The sequence below is a fragment of the Haemaphysalis longicornis genome, unplaced genomic scaffold, assembly GCF_048455015.1.
Source record: "Haemaphysalis longicornis isolate Haplotype H1 unplaced genomic scaffold, Haemaphysalis longicornis Haplotype H1 scaffold_9, whole genome shotgun sequence".
NCBI classification, from domain to species: Eukaryota; Metazoa; Arthropoda; class Arachnida; order Ixodida; family Ixodidae; genus Haemaphysalis; species Haemaphysalis longicornis.
The window spans coordinates 154543893-154564425 of NW_027526460.1; the positions used below are offsets into that span (position 1 = coordinate 154543893).

Genomic DNA, 20533 nt, shown 5'->3' on the forward strand with positions numbered 1-20533 from the left:
CATTGAACTTGCATATTAATGCACGTCCCCAGGATGCGCTATTGTTTCATTATTGTTACACTATTAATTTAGTTTCCATTCACGTGTTTATTCTTGCTTTCCTGCGCTTGCCGATTTTTCTCCTTCTGTCTGTACAAGTGGTCCGCTTTTATTTCATCGTATCCAGCTGAGCTGCAAGCTAACAATAGTATTTGTTTTCTTAGGGTAAATTCAGGCTTCTTTCTGTAGTTTGTGGCGTTGGTCAAAGACCTCCGAAAAACCACTGGCAACCTGGCAACTGACCCCATTTGACAGGTGATGTAATTTGAACCTGCACAGTGAACTAAACCTAGTGATTGTAACCACGTTATACGGCTGATTAATTGACATCTTTTCTTGGACATCACCATGTGCCTATGCAATAAAAATTTCCACGGCTGCATAACAACATGCTTACAAGCAACAAGGGTTCACAGCGCAACTCTCTAATGGGAACAGCGATGATATAAGCGTAGCAATATCTGCATTCCACTAAAAACGCCAGTGTTAAACATGTTATTTGCCACTGTGAAATAAAGGCAGTGAATGCCGTGCAATATATCTCTGCATTTACTGTGCGTACAGAAACACGCCACGCTGATCAGGACCGCAACGTGTTTTATGAGGGTATTTCCACACGACAGCACTAAATACCCTCAAAAGATTACTTCGTTGGTTTGTTACATCGGATGCACAAAAATTCTTCCGAATTTACTATCATGACGAGTTAGTGGCTTTTTGAAGTGTTATCATAAGCAAAAAAACACCCGCGCCTACGGCGTGCTGCTCGGAGCGGGATACATGACGTACACCTTGAATGCATGCTTCGAGCGCATGCATCCAGGCACCCTAGGCAGGGTCGTTGCCGAGCGCAAAGGGTCTAACATTGTATACAGAGAGGCCCTACGGAGTATCGAACGTTGGGTTTCAATGATCTGTCTCTACTTCTGGAAACTGGGTGTCGGTATTCACAAAGCGCGTCGAGGGTAAGAAAAATTCAGACAGATTAGGCGCGTCGATACGCAGGAGAGGATAAAATTTTCTGGGAAGAATGGTATTAAAACGACAATCTACCGGGGTCAGTAAGTTTTAAAAGAACAAGTGCTGGCGCCCCCGTGTATTTTGTGGAACACATTATACCGTGCTGAGCATGTGAGTCGCCGGATAGTGGCCCGCTCTGCAGGCGATACACAGTACCTACCCAGGGTCCACTCAGTAGTTAACAACAGACGTTTCTCCGAGGGACCGCTGTGCACAGTCAAACGGAGATTGAACCTGGCACACGAGCCTGATAAGATGCGTTGGTTGCTTCTTTTTACATTGGTCAAGGTTTGGTCGAGACTGGGGCGCAGTTTTTGTCGCACCACACGAATAAACGCTCAGTTTGTCAATTTGATGTTGGGATACATCGTTCCGTATTTTCAATGATAAGAGTGCACGGAGACGTCGATGGCTTAATTTGGCAGGGTCAGTACGAGAGGGAGTTTTAAGAGATGGCTAAGTCAAACATGCGGTGTAATGACTGTCGCCGAAAGCGTTTGTGCTTTCACCCACACGAGCATTCCGGAGGCTTTCTGCTCCCCTCCGTTTCTAGGAAAAACAAAGATAACACACTTGTTGAGGACACTACAGGTTGTTCATTTGTGTGTTTGTGTGTGTGTGTGTCTTATTTTTCCAGTGAGCGCTTGTGCGAAAAACTTCAGGGAGGCATACGACTAGCTCTGCATTCTATGAGGACACAGGAGTTTCGACATGATCCATGGAAAGCAGAGAAAATCACGGGGATGTGGGTGCAACAAGGACCCACAACATTCGGCGTGCTCGTCCGATACGTACTAATTTCTTTCCGGTGGTGGTATTGCTAATTATGGTTTTGGGCAAGCACTTGCGCCATGACTCGCATGTCCACAGACGAATGTTCATAAGCATACCTTTTGCCCTTCATACGTTGTGCTATCGAGAAATACTAAAGCAAAGGCTGTAAAAAACGGAGTAATTTAAAACATCCGCAGATCACCCACTCCATGGAATAAACAATCATTTTTTAGGTACGTACCGCACCTTTAGTGAAATATGGGTTCTAGAACAAGGAAGTTTCCAAATATGGGAATAGATGTATTGAAAATGTCTGCTGCGCACTGAGCACGAAATAATCCAAATTTAACCTTCGCACGTGTTTCTCCTGCAACAACGTCCTCGTGAAAAAAAAAAAGGCTTGAAAGAGATAAGTGAAACAATAATAGTGCCAGCCGGTAGCGTTTTTTAAATATTTCAAACGCTGCCCTTGCCACGTGTTCTACAATGACATGCACAACACTATAGCCACAGAACGGGCTTTTAGAACACTTGTTAGAGACAGAAGTTGCATATAAAAACTCAGACAGAATATAAACCTTGCTGCTCTGCCGACAGTCAGGCCGATTTGGTCACACGTAGTCAACAGCGCAGCAGCTACATCTACATATTATGGCGTTTCATCTGGAAAAGTCAGCTTACCTTTTGGTAGGCGTGCTTGTTTTCGGAGCAGTGGTGGCCAAGTGTGAATACGCCGACGTCTTTAAGGTACAAGCCTTCCTGTTTTCTTGTTATATCATCGCTGTTTCGAATTGGTTTATGAATTTCATTCTGTCAATTCGTGTAAGCTGGAAGGCGCCTGTGGTGGTGGTTTAGCGCGAAGCATAAAACAAACCGTAAATTGAGAAGAACGACGGTTATTTCTCTCCTACCGGACATTTCTTGTAGTCAAACTATTGTACCTCAGTGAACGGGCAAATTCATATTAACTTCAATACTGTAACTGCAAACTAACGAAGACACATTGACTTTGTTTTCTTTCGTTCTGCATGCGCAAAACATTTAAAACGTTTGTAACTGCGCAAATTCTTTGTTAGTCGGTTCAGTTCTGTCAATTACCATAGTTTCAGCCTGAGTATTTGCTTAAGGATGGTCTCCATAGTTTGTACCGGCTGGAATGTACGCTAAAGCAGTGGTTCAGAAATACAGTGTTTGTTAACTGGTACCACTAATTGTTGGCGGATGCCACGGGTGCCAGGGACAAACTTCGAAGAACGGCTGGTCTTTCACAAGTATCAGCGGCTGTGCGCTCGCGGCCGGCGCTGGATGGTCTCAGCATGGCGTGCTGGTCCTCTAGTCAGGAAGCTGGCCTGAGACAGGTGCTCTTGTTAAGAACTGCACCGCTCAGCGCAGGCAGACGTAGACCGGTGCCACGGGTGATCTTCTATTACTGCGACTCCTAGAAGCAGGCCCAAGAGTCGCATGTTCTTGTTCGTAGTTGGTGTTTTTCGGGAATGTTATCCGTTGCAGTCGTGGGCGTCTCCCTCTGTAAATAGAGGGCTCTGCGTTCATCGTGGATCGCATGACTCGGACATTACGACGGTGGACTTATGCCACTGACGTTTTCAGATGCGTGCAGACTGGTCTTGTGTGGCCGGGCCTGCGCCTCGCTTGTGCGCTGCGTAAAAGGAAGTCCAGTGCTTTCACAGTAGGTGTCCCTCTAAAGCGACCGCGAGAGCCGCAAGGCCGCCCTTTAAATCATTTGGCGGGAACGACTGCGCACTGCTCGGCGCTGTACAAGATAAGTGGCTTCGCCATGCCCGATCGGAAATATAAAATGTACAGCCGGTACTAACCCCCTCTCAATACGCGGCAGCAGAAAGACAAAAAAGTTGCGCTGATAATCATAACTATAGCGCTCAGACATTTGCGATTAATAACTGGTGTCCAAAGATTTTCTTCCTTTGGAACTTTTCCGCAGCACCTTCTCGATAAGTTGAACCCTAGTACCTGCTTCACAGCAGTGTCGTTACCATTCCAACAGGTACTTTGACACTAAGTGTTCGCTCTAGTGACACAGCAAAAAATTCTTGCTAGGGGTTAAAATGTACCACAATATGCCCACAGAAATACAGGACACAGGCGTATCATTATTACAACTCGGTACTTGAAACCAGCTTGGAGATCCTAATTATGGGTCCGGGTGGCTGATAACCATTAGCTCGCGTTCGTGGCAGTCGGCGGCTCAGGCAGCCCCGTAGTCCGCGTGGGCTGGGACCCAGTGGCCTATAGCCCTGAAGGCCGCGTTAGCGGGAAGCGTTTTACCTCTGCAGCCACACCTAGGCCTCGTACAGCCCGCGGTAGTGGCGGGACGTTCTTGACGTCAGCGAGCCAGCACTGTTCTATAAAACCAGCATATAAGGCCGAGGAATCGCGGGAAAGACTCCGAACACCAAGCCTTGCTGCCCAGCAGGAAATCGAAAGGGGGGCACTAAAGGACGCGGGGCGCCACTGAGGTACTTCTGCTTTGTTGCTACCGGCAAGAAGCGTACGCAGAAGCCGCGGTTCAACAACACGGGCATCGAAGAAGAAACAACTCGGCTGCAATCGTGGCCCACCTTCCTGATGATGGTGAAGGTTGTGTACAGCTTAGCTGCCTTCACGTCTTGCGCGTTAGTGTGAGCTTCCTTCTTTTTTGAGAAAAAACTTTTTAAACTACTTTATGTTTCTATTGAAACTTAGTTTGAAAACCGTAACATAAAAAGGCTTTTCTATGTAAGTTTGAAGATTTCACCACGATCGAGGGCATGAATGTCAAAGGATGGCTACTGAAGCAGGTTTTTTGTGGCAGTAAGGCGTAAGCAACGCTACGGCTGCTGAGTGTTTTCGGACTGTTAGCCCGAATTTTATGTTCGTGATAATGGTTGCGTATAAAGATAATGGCCCTCCATTACATATTTCGGAATCGACGCATTTGTGGCATGCTTATGCACGGTTTCCTAAGAACGTTGAATGGGGCGTTACGGTGTTGACATTTCTGTGGCACTAAACAAGTAAAGCAAATGCCGGCCCATCTCTACTAATGTGAAAACTGAGGAGGGAAGAAGCATGCAGTGTATAAGTGTATTGTTGGCGCATTTGCATTTCGGCCGACTGATGGGAAACCGTTGGGGTTTAGAGGTATACAGCTTCGCTGTAAAAGTCTCTTATCATTGAAGCACAAAGCGTTCTAGCGCAAGGAGTTTGAAAACGAGTGTCCCGGAGTGTTCTTTTACTACGCGTTTTCACCCACCAAGATGAAACATTCTGGCGCGAGGCGTTACAAACGAGTGTCTCACTGTGTTCTTTTAGTACACGTTGCGTTCTAGAGCGAGACATTGAAAAAGGGTTGTCGCGGTGTTTTAATACTGTGACTACAAGAGACGGCGGTGACAATAGACGCGAGATAGCCCGAGCCCCTATAATAAGTAAGTGGTGACGAGTTTTGCTTCTTAACCGTGTGTCTGGTGCGCGTTAATTCAACGAATGTTAAGCTGGTGTGCATATTTGTCAAGCACCAATAAAAATTTCGAAATTTCATGACCAGTGCCTGTGTAATTTGGTCGCCTGGTCAACAGCTATCGCGCTCGCAGACGATCGCATATTTTACAGCATGACGGCCTTGGCTATCGTAAAGGGGCTACAGCATGAATTCACCGGCTAACTTAGGGCAGTGAGAGGGATGTCATTTCTTCGTTACGTACCACTGGCTGAAAGCCACCGCTAGCAAAGAAACGAAGGATGCATGTCGTTTTGTCCTCAACACTGAGCCCGCTCTTCCTTCGGTCAAGTTTGTCTCGAAGCTAGTCGCACAGCCACTGCGCATTCTTCGTCTGCAGATGCAAATGCCGGCGGAATGCTTATGCGGGTATTTCGAACGGGCCGATGTTTAGTTCATGACATCCTGTTTCTCAGGCGAGGCAACAACCGGCCAAACTCATGCTTTAAGTGCCAAAATCATCTCCGAATCGTCGGCTTCGAGACGCCGCAAGTTAAACGCAGTAGCTCAGCCCTGCTTGCGTGCTTGCGTCATATCCAGTGGTTTGTTTTCAGCCAAACAGGGCTCGCTCAAAACAGACACTTTGATGGACACTAAATGGACAAAAGGAAGCAGTCCGCCCCTGGACAGCATCCTCTGACACTTGCGGCACTCGCTTGCTTTCACCTTGAGCCTCCTCTTCGGCTCAATCAGTAGCCACACCTCTTAATGAGGCTGGAAGTGCACCTGCGACAGCACACCTCCGTCATCCGGCGGCGCTGTCTCTCTTTCCGGCAGCGCTCTACTGCCCTTTCTCAGAACCATTCGCCGACATTTCTCCGGCGATGTTGTTTCCTTATGCAGGCAGATGCCGCAATGTCGCCCGTCTACTTTCTGTACCTAACAATATTGTAAACTCAGACTGCCTTCAATGAAACATAATATCTAAGGCTTTCACATTGAAATAGTTTTTTCGTTGAGAACACGCTCCCATCTAATACATTTTTTGTTACTTTTGCAGTTGATTCCAAAGTTTACCAACGTTACGGCCATCTATTCATTAACTGCTACGTATGCCAACGCAAGTCTGGAATGCTTATATGCTGAATTGACGCAATTTGACAGAAACGAAGGAACCGCTGAATACACCTGGTACCTCCGAAATGACTGCGGCGACCCATCGTAAGACAACAATTTGAGCAAAGCTTCTGGTGGTATGGCGTACCAGGCGAAGCGCATGACTTGTTTAAAAGGCGATAGTCTTCCGTGGGCTACTGGAACACGACAACTTTTGTACGCGTCTCTGTCTATACGTCGGTCTCTCTGTCTTTCCCTCCATACAGCCGCTTGACCAAAAGTTTAAATGAAATCTTGAATAACAACGTCTCAAGACAACTAAATCTGTAAACGCTCATCACCACTGCCAAAGTTCTTCTGGAAAAAGAAGACATTAGGCATATTTCCGTAAATAGGCTGTATCATATTCCTCGTCCATGTGTAAGAGTAAAAAAGCTAGCTCTCGGTTTGATCATATACAGAACCTTACAGCATCCCACACTGTGACCTTAGTACCGAAAATGCTTCGTCATTCCTTTGCATAGAATAGGCAGCTTCACATAAGTTAAGATTGCCGGGATGTACGACAAAGTTTGTTTACTGAAACGGTTCTGTGTATTGTATGCAAAGTGACATTATGTACTTTGCTATAATAATAATTGTCTACGTCGTTTGAATCCCACATAATCAGCAAGGGCCTAAAATGGGCACACAAATTGCGACCGTTTCAGCGCCGTTAATAATGTAAGATCTTGGGTTATCCCCGTGTGTAAAAAGATCTGACATTCAGGGAACATGTAGGACCTCCAAATAGTGCGAGGGGTCAAAGAAAAAAAAACATGTTAAGAGAGTTGCAAAGGAGAATAGATGAATCCAGGCATGGCTGGGAAACACATTCGAACAATACCACAGAATCTGGGAGAATGTAGTCGAATAAAGCGATACGTAGTTAATTTGTTGTTGTCTGCTAAGTAAAAAGGAATATTGGAGACGGGTGAATAAATTAGCACAAGTAAAGTGAGCATCATAACAACATAATTGGAATTGATTGATTGTAGGGTTTAACGCGCCGACGCAACGCAGGCGATGAGGCGCCGTAGTGGAGGGCTCCGGATTAATTTTGACCACCTGGGGATCTTTAACCTGCGCCGAAATCTCGTACACACGGGCGTTTTTGCTTTTCGCCTCCATCAGAAAAGCGGCCGCCACGGCCGGGAATCGAAACCGGGACCTCGTGCTCAGCAGCGCAACGCCTTAGCCACTGAGCCACCGCGGCGGGTAACACAATTGGAATTAGTCAAGGCACAAAGTGAGTGCTCGCTTTATGCCCTCTTTTCCTGGCGATATGAATAGGGCGTAAGGGCAATTATAGTAGCCGAGATAGGAGAAAAGCTAAATGCGTGTTATAATGATGATAGGACGTGTGCACATTCCACAGCAAAACCCTGATGCCTTTCCAATCACTACATCGTAATAAGGGCTTAGGCGTCCTAGTAAGTTTTTGTCCTGAATATTCTCAAAGAGCGGGTTGCTACAGAAACCTGGAAGATATCGCCCAGACAATCTTTTGTTTTGGGCCTATTTCTCAAATTGCGCGCAAACTGACTGGGACAGGAACCCACGCAAATGACTCGCAAATGAACATTTTATTGAACACATTAAATTCGCAAATGAACATTTTATTGAACACATCAAAAGGCTAAATAACGAAGCACCCAATCGACGAGCCCTACTTGCGTCACAGTTCTATGCGTACTCGGCCGCACATACAGGTAACAAGAATGTCAATATTTGAGGAACACAAAATGCAGGAAAAGAAAGACAGTAATTATAACCATATCACAAATAGCACATGGGGTAAGCCTCCCAACACACATGCCCTAAACATGCACCGCAAACACTCTTACGGCACATCTAAGTATGCGACTCCCCGCCTAGGCAAACCAATTGGCAGATGACTGACGGAATCTGAACCAGCCTTAAAAATGTGGCTGGCTTATAAATTTCTTGCGGTTGCTGATTCTTATGCCGAAAGAACACGGCTGAGCTCTCAAAGAAAAGGTTCCTGAGTTTTTGCAGCCGCCTCTTTCCATAGGGGCGATTCCCCGTGCAAGCCGGGCGAACCTTCCAAGCGTTGTAGTCCCACACAAGGGCCGAGCGCCAGGCCGGGGAGTCGCTTGTACCTATTTTACCGGTAGGTGCGTGGCGGCACCAAGGCACACGAATGCACATGGACGCTCAACTCGCAACCGCCTATGGCAGGACATGCCGCCACACTATTTCGTCCCAGGCAATGGCGCAACGCAGCATGATGTCCGGGGGCCCCGCAGATGGACAAGTGTCAGGGGCCCCTCGCAAGGGTAAAGGCAGGTTTCCAGACGTGAATACCCCTTTTAGGGGTCCGCTCTCTACCAGGGACGCATGTACCCGTTAATGAAACCGGTGGGTACCCGGTGGTACCAGGATTCGAACCCAGTACCTCCCGCATATGAGGCGAGTGCTGTCCCTCTGAGCCATCGCTGCGGCTTGCATGCGCGGCAATACGAGGATAAGTTACCAGGGTCACGTTTCCCCTTGAATACGTATGTTCTCTTAGCCCTGTATTTCCACAACGCCCTGTTTGACCAATGTACTTTCCCACACGAAAGCGGGATCCAATACACTACCCCTTTAGCACACAGGACAATCTGCTTTTCGTGATAATGCCGTATGCCCCTGATGGTTTTGGTCTCGTTTAGTTCACTCTTCGACAGATTCCACCGAAATTCTTGGGCTTCTTTTTTTGGTTTTTCTCTCTCCTTAAGTTTGCGCTGGTATCGCGCTCATGTGCTCCTATCCCCGTCAATTTGCGCGCAGTGGTTTGTAAGATGAACCCTTACCAACTCGGTCAATCACACCTTGTACATGTAACATGCAAGCTAGCGGCTTGCGTGCAATGCGAAACCCTCCAGCACAACTAGTAAACTTTTATTACTGTGATGTTGGTATATCCAAATTGTCTCTTTTATACAAGTGTAGCGGAGTCTCCACCAACATGCATTTATTTCATACCAATATATTGAAAGCATGTCGATAGGTTACTCTCTCCGTAGTGTAAGTCTACATGATGAGTACACACAGTGGCACTCCGCATAGATGATATACCGTGGCCGTCACCGGTGGAGCCCTCGCGCAGTTTTTCCCCCTGGTATGTGCCCGCGCACTCGCACCCCTTTATAGTGAGCGCAAACGTCGCCAGGGAAGCGCCTCCAAACCCGCATGACCGGTCCCTAGACCCAACGTAGCCTCTAGGGCTGTACGAAACAGTGCAGTGCATCCCTAAGGAAAGGCTAAAAGGTAAGTTCTAACCATTGTCAGTGACAGGCGCAGATACTTCCGTCTTGGCGCGGTAATGATCTTTAAATCATAGATTGTTTTTGTGGCCCGATTATTAATAGGAACCCATATGTACACGATATGCCTAAGTAATGTCGGGGGCGCAGCCGCAGCAGAGAAACAAATTCTAGTTCCAGAAACAAATTCGACGAATTTGCGAAACAAATTCGACAACAACGAAGTCATGCTGTGCATGCACCGGAGATGGCCCTCCTGTGCACCTGGCCAGAACACCCGTCATAGCGGGGTTGCTGTGTTTTGTGAGCTTGAAATAATGCGTTGCGGACTATCTCGCAATTACCACTTTTACGGAGTTGCCGCCGGTAAACTGAATGCAGGTACTGCGCTTCTGATTAGACGTCATTATATGGAATGACCTTTTATATCAATTTTTTGAGGTCCCCTGTACATTGTTATAACCGTCGTTTACCTTATACTGATTATCCCAAGGCCGAGAGAGCAACCAACCGAACCTCAAAGCATCATGCCAAAGGCTGATACCAGAACCACTAAACATGATTACCTCTTGATTACACAATATATACGCCAAATTTAGGTAAACCATTATCTAAAAAAATAAAGCCGTTCCAGTCAATGTGAAAGCTGTCGGAAGTGAAGAGCAGTGATTCGGCATAATCTGTACCGCCGTTATTTACGTACTGATACCAACCCAAGCAATTCAAATTTACCGCCTTGGGAGTGTTCGCGCGCCTCCTGCCTGAAACTGCGCCAGCGGGAGTTCTGTTCTCTTTGCGCTTTTCTCCCCGCACGTGCCTGCTTTGCATTGCCACATTTTGCATTTACTATCGCAGAAACCAACCCAACTGGCGATCTCAACTAAAGGAACGCGGGCGCGGTCGCTTAATTACGTATATTTTTTCTCATACGTACCTATAGTTTTCTTTGCGCTAAACAACGGGAAGATGTATGACAAGCGCCAGCGTTTCACGAGTTTCGATCGCTTATCATTATATAAACCAGTAGGCTTTCGAAGCCTCTGGGGTACGCCGCAAACAACAGCGTTACGTAGATTGGATTTCATTGGATTGGCTACACTGGCCGAGGTTGACCAGTTTTGCGTAGCTCCTGGAGAGCCGTGCTGCGGAAGCGAGATGATTGGATTCTACTGCATTACATTGTATTGGATTCGATTGTATTGGACGATAAGCAGCAGTAAGCATGATAATCAGCTAATCACCATCGCTGCCATTATTGATGCCACTCTCTTTAAAGCAGCCATTCACAATGCTTCTTGTTGAATCGCTCTTTTGTTCTTGATTTCTGTTTCTATGCCGTTTGTGTAAAATAACTGCACCTTATGTATTTACCTTATCACTCCTTTCTGTTATGCCCTATGGGCCTTAAAAGTATTTTCAATAAATACATAAATAACTAAATAATAAATAATCCTAGACAACCAGGAAGGCTAAGTATAACCAGCTGAACCTTAGCTCACGCTACTTATATCCTGGCATAGTCGCTTGGCTTTCGAAGCCTCAGGGTTACGCCGCAGCGAAGGGACCGTGGCAGGCTACACCATAACGCCGTGGCCATATGCTTGGTTCCAGCGAGCGATGCACTTAAAATATGGTCTTCTAACCAACCTTATTTTTTAAAACCATTTTTACAGAATGATAGTACACCAGTTGATGGAGACAGATTCCCCATACGAAATAAAAGTCAGGAGCAGCCCAGGTGAGTGCACTAATATATCCACTGAGAAAAACAAAAATACTATCTGTAGACAAAAAAGAAAAAAAAAACATTACTCTGAAGGGCATGCAGTGCACCTAGTTACTATGATTTTCCAGGGATTTGTACTACAGCCTGTCGTAAGTGTTTTCAGTGGTGCAACTATTTAGCACACCACATCTTACTGAGACAAGGTGGCGATGTTAACAAATAAGCTATTGTATGTCGCGCGCGATGGGAGGAAGGTATTACTGAATTGCAGAGAGGACACATCAGGTGTCTTTCTTCATTCGTCTAGTTTTAAACGAAGTAACTGTATATGCTATGGGAGCCAGAATCTTTTTCCTACCCTACACGCTCGCTCAAAGATGACAGTGTTCCCTACAACTTAAACGCCATTTACAGAGTAGCTAAAACTACTCCTGACACATCAGTGTTATCAATTTTTTTCGGAATAAAGAGTAAACTTATATGACACCCATTATACGCTATGGCACGGTCATGCTGTATTAGGATATGGAATGCCGATACGCGTCAATAGTGACCATGCGGTCAAGTTCGCTGACGCACAAAGCACCGTGACGAACGCCATCACTACTCGCCTTTCTTTTCGGTGTAATTTCTTAGACACGGCCCATCTATATTTGATTAAAGCAGCCATCGAAGCATGTGGTTAACGCTGCTTTTTCTAAGGTTGCTGCGGAACTATGTTTTATTTCACGCAAGCCGGCGACATTTCGATATCGGAGTAGTTGAGACTTACCATAATTGAATGGTGATCGTTTACGTACAAGAATACTTTTAAAAATTCAAGAAAGGTTTTGTCTATGTCCAAACTCTTTTCTAAAAAGCGCCACTTTCAGGCCTCACATTCAAGGAGAGCTCTACTTGTAGAAACACAATTCGTAAAAGTCGGTAGCACGGGCCGCTTACAAGAGCCCCCTCCTCCCCCCCCCAAGTATAGGAGGCTCCCGTCCGGGAACCGAACACTTTTTTCAGCGAAGCTGTGGTGTGTTTAGATTTTGCGTGTATTTTGCGTGGATGGATTTCCGTGAGGAGGAAAGCAGCCTTTCTGCGCCTATTTACACCTACGGTTGGCACCTAAGAGGACTTTGCCCTGAGATTGCATGCCATAATTAACACCTTAGCAGTGGTTATAAATGCTACATAAATCTAGTGCTACGGTTACAAAAACATGGCTGTATATTTTTTCAGATCCTGAAACTGTTTGGACAGCCATTTGGCCATACTCGGACAACACTACATGTTTCATCCTCAAAGCTCAAGATATTGAAAACGGTAAGACGTGAATGCCCACACCAGTGTATATTAAGAAATCAAACGTCTTATGTTTACCTCCAATAGAATATAAAAATATTTGAAGATCTGTTTGTAGCCTTCGAAGAATGCTTTAGCGTGATGTCCCCCTAGCTCGCGAACTCAATCACGCCCGAGCGCCGGTTTTGCTCTGGCTTAACAACTCCGCTACGCGACATGTCTCTCCCGTCCTTTCTACACCGTGCGAGCAGTGGCTAGAGCTCTAACCTTATCAGTGGTGAACTTTGAACATTGAAAGCTTTTGGCTCCTGCTCTCCCACCAGTATCGGTGTTTTTCCGCCTGCCTTTTCCCGTCTTCCCCTGTGCGCCTGCGCTGTTTGCAGACTGCTTTCTGAACGCGTAGAAACGGACTCGAGTCACATAACATGCTGAAGTAGTGGCAGCTGGCGCTCCATGCTACTACCTGTCGTCATGGAAACGTTGGCAGCGTTGCAAAGGATGCTCTTCGTGATTTATCTTTATTCTATAGTTCTCTACTTTACTATCACTCCACTGATTACAAAGATACAGAGGAATGCAAAAAAAACCGTGAAAATTTCAACGATATGCTATATTACTAACGGGATAAAATATTGTTACAAGGCGGCCGTGGGAATGACAGGAACAAAGCTTGAATGATACATTTAAATGTTGTCAGCCATTGCAGCACCCAGCAACGCCACTCCATATGTACACAGCTTCGTCGTCTTTGTTTTGTGTTTGTGATATGACCCCCTCGTCGACGGCGGCCGTCCCGGTAGAGGTGCAATGGGTGGGCGAGTGCGTGAAAAGAAAGAATGAAATATGACATGATTATGAACAGGGAGGAAGTCCTTGCCGCCGTGGAGCAACGCCATACTCTCGGCGAACCACGGCCCACGAATAGTGATGCCCGTGAACGCAGCTGAGATAAGCCACAGACCTGTGGAGGTGCGCCGGTGTACTGGGCGTAGGAGCGCGTCATCGTCAGTTCTGGTCAAGGCGGGTCACTTCTCGGCTGGTCGCGTGGGTCATCGGCTGGGGGCCCGAGACTGGGAAACATTGACGCGTCCATGAAGATCCAGGGTTTAGACGAGCCGGCGCAACCCAGGGACCCTTAGGAAAACGAAAAAAGGAAACGAGACGGGCAATAATCCAGGGCCCGTATGGGGATGCACACCCGTCTATCCACCAAAATTTTGGATTGCGCCAAAATTTTGGGTTGGGTTACGAACTACAGAAGCAATGGTAATGATATATTTAAATGATGTCGTCAATCATAGCACCCAGCAACGCAATGCAACAAAAAACTGCACGAGCGTGGGGGTGCGGGCTTCGTTGGTACATGCTTAGTAACTGAACAGCAGAACCTAAACGGGGCAAAAGACAACGGGACAAACGAGACAATACTTTGAATCGTTTAAGGGCTGTTTTTCAGTTGTTAAGCGAAGCACCACGCACACTGCTTCGTGGTCTTTCCCTACTCCTTGTGAGAATATAGGAGCTCAGTGGCGCGAGAAACTGCGGGAAATGTCTGAAAGTGTTCATCATTGCACGCAAAACGCGCAAGGTACCTCTGCTATCATGCTCCAAGATTAAAAAAAAAGCATAGGGTTGCCCAAAGAAAACCTCGCACATAATGGTTGCAGTACTGTGCAGAACCGGACAGTAATTTGTTCGTTGTGTGACTTAATTAATTGTAAATAATTATCTAACTCGAGAAGTAGTCCTAATCATTAAAGTGTCAATGAGGCAATTGTAGGTACCGACTAAAGGCATACAAATGCGGCATTTTCAGTGACGAGCTAATTGCGTACTCATTTATAAGTACTGATAAAAAACCCCGCGAAATAAGAAAAATACCACGTGACGGGGCTCCCGCCCGTGAATTAAAGCAGCGCGCTCAGATAAGCTCTTTGAGAGCAACTGCTTCACCGTTCATCCGCCCGAAGACACAACACATCCCCTTGATAATCGCACGCAAGGTAGTGGCAGCAAAACAAAGTTTTGGGGGCCGAGTGTGGTATATAAGGCACAAACATGGTCGTGAGTTTTTCTTTGTTTGCTTTGTTTCACTCTGGCTAACTCAGAGGCAGCCTGTGTGAGGGCTTGGCTGCAGGAGGCGGGCGGGAGCGTCGTCATGTGGTACTTCTCATATTTGCGTGTTTTTTTTATCACTAACAATGAATTATACCCAAAATCAACCTTTTGCTCGCATGTTTCACTTTGTTTTTACAAACGGACGAGCGGCAACAAGCTCCGTGCAGCGGCCTGCGTCGATTCATGCTCGCCAGTAGCAGCGATACGGGCGCCGGTCGCTGCGTGGCGCCAAGGTGCTGGTGCCAGGTTGGTCCTTGGCCGGTCAGCGTAGAGAATGTTAGACTTGCATTGCGGCATATGGTAGAACTGAGCGTGAGGTTCCTCCCAAAAGTTAGGGTTGCCTAAATGCAACACGCTCGTGCGACAAGAAGAGCGCCTTCCCAAAAGGCTCTTGCGCTGGAGTTTAGGGACAAGCAGCGACCCCTCGTGTCCAACGCGTCTGGGTAGTACAGAAGCAGACAACCCTCGCCGCTCTCCCCGTGTTTTCAATTTTCAACCTGCTTGTGGCCCGTTTAAATGACTGCATACTGAAATAAATAAACCTTACAGTAGTTGCAGAGGTAAACAGAATACTATCCGCCACAACGAGCCGATTGATGGGCTTTTTGCTTTTGAGAGAGAGAGAGCTGTCGCGATCGCCGCGGCATGGGGATCGCCAGGTCGGATGGTCTAACATTTTGACTTTAATTATCGTTCGTTCTTCTTGAGTGCGGTCGACAAAGAGAAGTTCGCTAGTAGCATAAACAACGTTCCTGAGCCTGAGGTAACTATAAATGGTTGCTTCAGTGGGAGCATGTCAGCAGACGCGTGAAGCGCAGCCGAATCAGCTGACACTGCTGGTTTGGCACCGCCTTAATTATGAGTGAAAAATTTGTTTTGTATTTTCGCAAAATAAATGATTCTTGCGTAACATTTCACGCCACATGGTTTACAAATGGCAGGGTACACGTATACTAGTGAACAGGCGAGGCAATACCGTCAAATAAACAAATTTAGAACAATGAAAGGACGCAAATCAAGCACCGAATTGCAAGTCTGTTTGCTTAGTTGTGCACTCACATGTTTATACAACATAACACAGCCGCATACAACATGCGTGGCCCAAAATGTTTACACGCGGTCGTCACATACTGACTTGGTTGGTATAGTGCAAGTGTTGTCGTTAACACAATGAATGCCGACATGCCCCTTTTGTCCTCAAATGGGGTTAGATCGCGAGACTGGAACAGAGAATTCATCGCTTCCAGTTGCAATGTCCCCCATGTTCACAATGCGCCAGATTATTTTCAAATATTATTGGCAATCTGCTGTTTTTTTTCTCTTTGCCTTCAAAGCCCCCTCCTCGTCCCACCCGACGTCCCTTCAAGCCCTCCGCCGTGTCAACTCCATGTAATTGCGAACTGGGAATATACGATGCAAGAGCGTAATTAAATAAAGCAAGAGCATCAAGGAAACGAAACGGCTACTCAGTTCACCCGACCACTTTGCGGCCACTTCTTTCGGAATCAAAAATATTTTTCACGCTTCTGACGATCACGGGATTTTGTGACTCTGCCACGGTAAAAACGGCAAGCTACCGCTCCAATATATTATTCGTAACGATGATGAAAGCCAACAGTGTTTATTGAAAATGCACGCATAAGTGCGCAGATGCGGAAAAGCATGTGCGGCTGACCGGAGCGGACGAGCCTGCGGTCCGTGGGTCTCGCTGGCTTTTACGCGCGATCATCGCCGATTGCGTTACTCTTCTTGTTTGATCGGCTGTTGTTGAAAAGTCCTTGTCACAAAGTGTATTAGTGTAAACAAGAAGCTTTCACTTCAAATTTCACTTCAGAACACCATGGATCGGTGAATCTGCGAGTGGCAGAACGTCGTTACCGTCGCAAAAGTTTCGTCGACGCTGTAAATGTATTTAGCGCTGCAAAGCTTTTTTCCCTAATGCCAAGTTGATCGCCGGACGAGATTGGACGCGTCGGGGATGAGCTGAGACCACGTAGCAAAACAATCTGGAGTACCGAGCTCATTTCGCTTCTATCAACACGGGATCCTATGGTACTTCCGTAGGTTTTTACTACGTGGAAGTACTGCCCGGAAGCCGGTATATAACAGGGCCCCCTGGGCAGTGCAGGAGCCCTAAGTGCTCGCCTTGCGCTGCGCGGATGTTGGAAACTGTAGGCTTAGCGCCTAGGCAAATGTTTGGTAGCTGCTGTTACTGCGATTGCGAATCACAGCCCCTACCACCACAGTTTTTCACCCCATTATAATCCACTTTCTGGCATGTGCGACAACTTTTCGAATGCCATTTTAGCGATCGGCACATTGTTGATTCTTGAGGGCAGGTAGCTCCATCCTTCGGCTCTTCGTGGCATCGCGTGCTCGGGCAGGAGGAGCTAGGGCCGGATCGCACTTCCGCGGCAAATCTGCGTGTAGAAGTGTACGCTCAGCACCCCGGCACAAATTTGGCCAGCGCTTTCTAAAACACCTTGGATGACACTTCCAAGCACAATTTTTCACCACACTATCATTCACTCTCGCATGTTTACCTTTTTGTCGCGACTGGTTTGATTCTAGAGAGAGGCGACGAGCGGTTGCCGCCTCGGTCCTCGGTCCTTGGTCCGCGCCGGTCGAGCCGCTGTTTCCGCATGCTTCACGACTTTGACCATCGCTTTCTCTAGCACAGGGAACGGCAATCCTTAACGCAAGTTGTCACCTCACTACTGCCGTCTATCTCCCATGTAAAGGTTTCTTTTTTTTTATTGAATATCATACTACCGGGTTAAGCTGCCGTGACCTGCGTCTATTCGTGCTGCTTTCAGCCGTGCGGGCAGGCACTGCGTTGTCCCGCGTGCCGAACTGCTTGGTGCGAAGTTTCCAGCTTAATTTATTCCTTGCTAACGACACGCCAAATCTACCCACTTAGCTAAGCTATTATACTTGTCCATAACGTTTTTCGATTTTCGAGAAAACGAGCCAGACGTTAGTAAAACCCAAAGCGTTGTGGTCCACCAATTTTTCCAAACCCCCGGTAATAATGTTTCAGGAACTCGGCGCGCCTCCGTATTTGAGCCTGTTTCTTCGTGTAAGCAGCAACGAGTACAGCAGAACCGTATCACTAGTGAAGCTACGGGTGCTCAGGTAGAATATCTCTAGATCTAGGACTCGTTTCAAGGAATCACTTAAAAACACGGTAGCATGTGGCTAAAAGAATACACGCGGAGACAACTCGAACCAGAAAGATTAATACGGTTTATATCAGACGGCTGCTTAATTAGGAACTTCGGCGCGAACACTGAGATACAGCGAAGCGGCAACGAACATAGCTGGCCGTCTTCCGAATATGAAGGGACTTCGGGTCGCTGCCTCTCGGTTATCGCTCTTCCTGCGGTGGGGGAGTCAGCATCGGCTGGGGCGCCGGGTCAACTTTACCGGCGAATACCGCCGTACCCAACCTAAAACTGCCGAAAAAAGTTATAGCCATAAACTAACCAATGTATAATTGAAAAAAAAAGAGATTTTTCCTGCAATTTAAAAGCACTTCAGTAGCCCTTTAAATGCACTGCTGTAATTTTGTATCGAGGTGGAGGCTAACACCTTCGTTGACTTGTATAACACCATCAATCAAAAGGTGGGTACTCCTTAATTAAATCTTAAGTGCCAGCAGCGCACGTTTGTACACGTTGGGATTCCGAGAGGTCCAGTTAACTGACAATTCCATCAGAAAAAAATTTCCCCGCATACCTATTAAAAACCTACCGAATTATAACTGGGTAAAAAATGGAATATAATGATAGCCGTTTACTTTTGGTCTTCCTATAGTATTAGTCTTTATGGCAAATCAGCAATATTCACAGCGACTATACGGTGCGGGCCCAGATACCCAATAAAAGTGAAGAATTGTGTTGGAAATTGAAAGTTTCAGAGAGTGTGGCGTGGTTTATGCTCTGTATTGAGCGACATAGCGTTGGAGAAATGCTGAGTTTCATGATGTCACACATCATTTCTTTGTTTTCCAGTGTGCGTACTCTGGGTCAGCGACGATTCTGTTGACAATGTTTCGGAGGAATGCACTGAAGCGTACGAAGAGATCTGTGGAGAAGGTGTTTCGCTTTACGACAAGGACGCATGTACCGAACGCTCCGACGATGCTTAGAAATAAGATTGCACAGGAAGAGGTCGTTTTCTTCAAGAATTCCTCCTCGCATAAGCCACATACCATGAATAGCCGTGATTGTTTTGGTGTTATATTTTTGTGAAGTCAAAGTTTGGGCTTTTCTATTTTTAAACTGTATAAATGACATTTTTCTACAGCCCCCTCATTGTCCCGTTTCTATGATTTATGCCTACTTTTAACCCCATATATCTTACTCGTTTTTTGCTTCCCAAATTCTCTTTTATAGTGGACTTTAGGACAGAGATTTTCCGAGACGTTTGCCAAAAACAATATTTCGCAAGAACATGATCCTACGCACCTCCTTAATGAACAATACTACACTGCTGAATCCTTCATTGTCAAGGTTTTTGGGCTCCTCGTACAACAAAAAGGAGGTGGTCATTCCACTCTCCCCAGTTTTAAGCCACTACATTACAACTATACCACTTTATCACAAGTTCGATGGTCAATGCTAAGGGCGTCAAGAACGAGCCTTTAATAAGGCCGGTCCTCCCTCCGAAATATCAGTAAACCACACTGTTTATGGTTTTTGAAAAAGTGTCAGACTTTGCCACCTTTTAGTAAATATATATATATATATATATATATATATATATATATATATATATATATATATATATATATATATATAATATATATATATATATATATATATATACATATATATATATATATATATATATATATATATATATATATATATATATATATATATATATATATATATATATATATATATATATATATATATATATATATATATATATATATATATATACAAAATTGAAAGCTCCAATGGTGCATAAGGCATCATAGAGCTATTTGTAGCGTGCAATCGTACTTCAAGATGTTCGGAGAGAAAAAAGTAGATGCATGACAGTTGGTTCAAAGGGCTACAAATTCGTATACTGGCGAGGTTGTATGCCGTGCTACCTTTTCGATAATATTGTCACGCATGTGGAATATAGTTAACCTAATCTAGTTTCCCGGTGGCGGTGACCTACGCCGAGGCGAAGGTGAACGTCGCTGGAGAAGGGTACGCGGAGTAACGCTGCGGTCTGAAGCCGGTGAATCGTGACGTGCCGGTGAATTGTGACGTGTCGGCGGTTGTCCCACGGAAAATGAGCTCGTCGGCCAGTGGTCATCGTTGCCGGAATCCCAAGCCTCAGAGCGGTAGAACACGCGTGGGGGCTCGTACCTTGTTCCTTGGCGTCGACGACAGCAGTAGCGGGATATGTGGCCTGTCACGCCACATTTGTAACAAACAGGCGGTTCGCGCTCACGGCCAGTGGTGTATTCGTCATACATGTCATGGAAACGTGGAGGATAATAGGGTCGTTGGGGACGGCGACGGGTATTCTCGGGACCGTACCTGGCTGACTCGTTGTCACGAAGACGTCGAGAACTTTCTCTCCCAGTAACGAAGTTTCGGTCATTGAAGCCGGCGTTGGAGGCTTAGAATAAATTAGCTTGACTATATTCCGCATGCGTGACAATATTATTCTCAGCGACTG

General features: G+C 46.2%; 1 protein-coding gene across 1 annotated transcript; it reads left to right on the top strand.

The window, feature by feature from the left end:
* Positions 1-2428: 2428 nt before the first annotated feature.
* LOC144152572 (uncharacterized) lies at positions 2429-19307 on the top strand. Its single transcript, XM_077683878.1, has 5 exons — positions 2429-2580; positions 6351-6511; positions 11391-11455; positions 12668-12751; positions 18862-19307. Exons 1-5 carry the CDS (start codon positions 2485-2487, stop codon positions 18996-18998), a joined length of 543 nt encoding a protein of 180 aa, XP_077540004.1. The 5' UTR covers positions 2429-2484; the 3' UTR covers positions 18999-19307.
* Positions 19308-20533: the final 1226 nt, after the last annotated feature.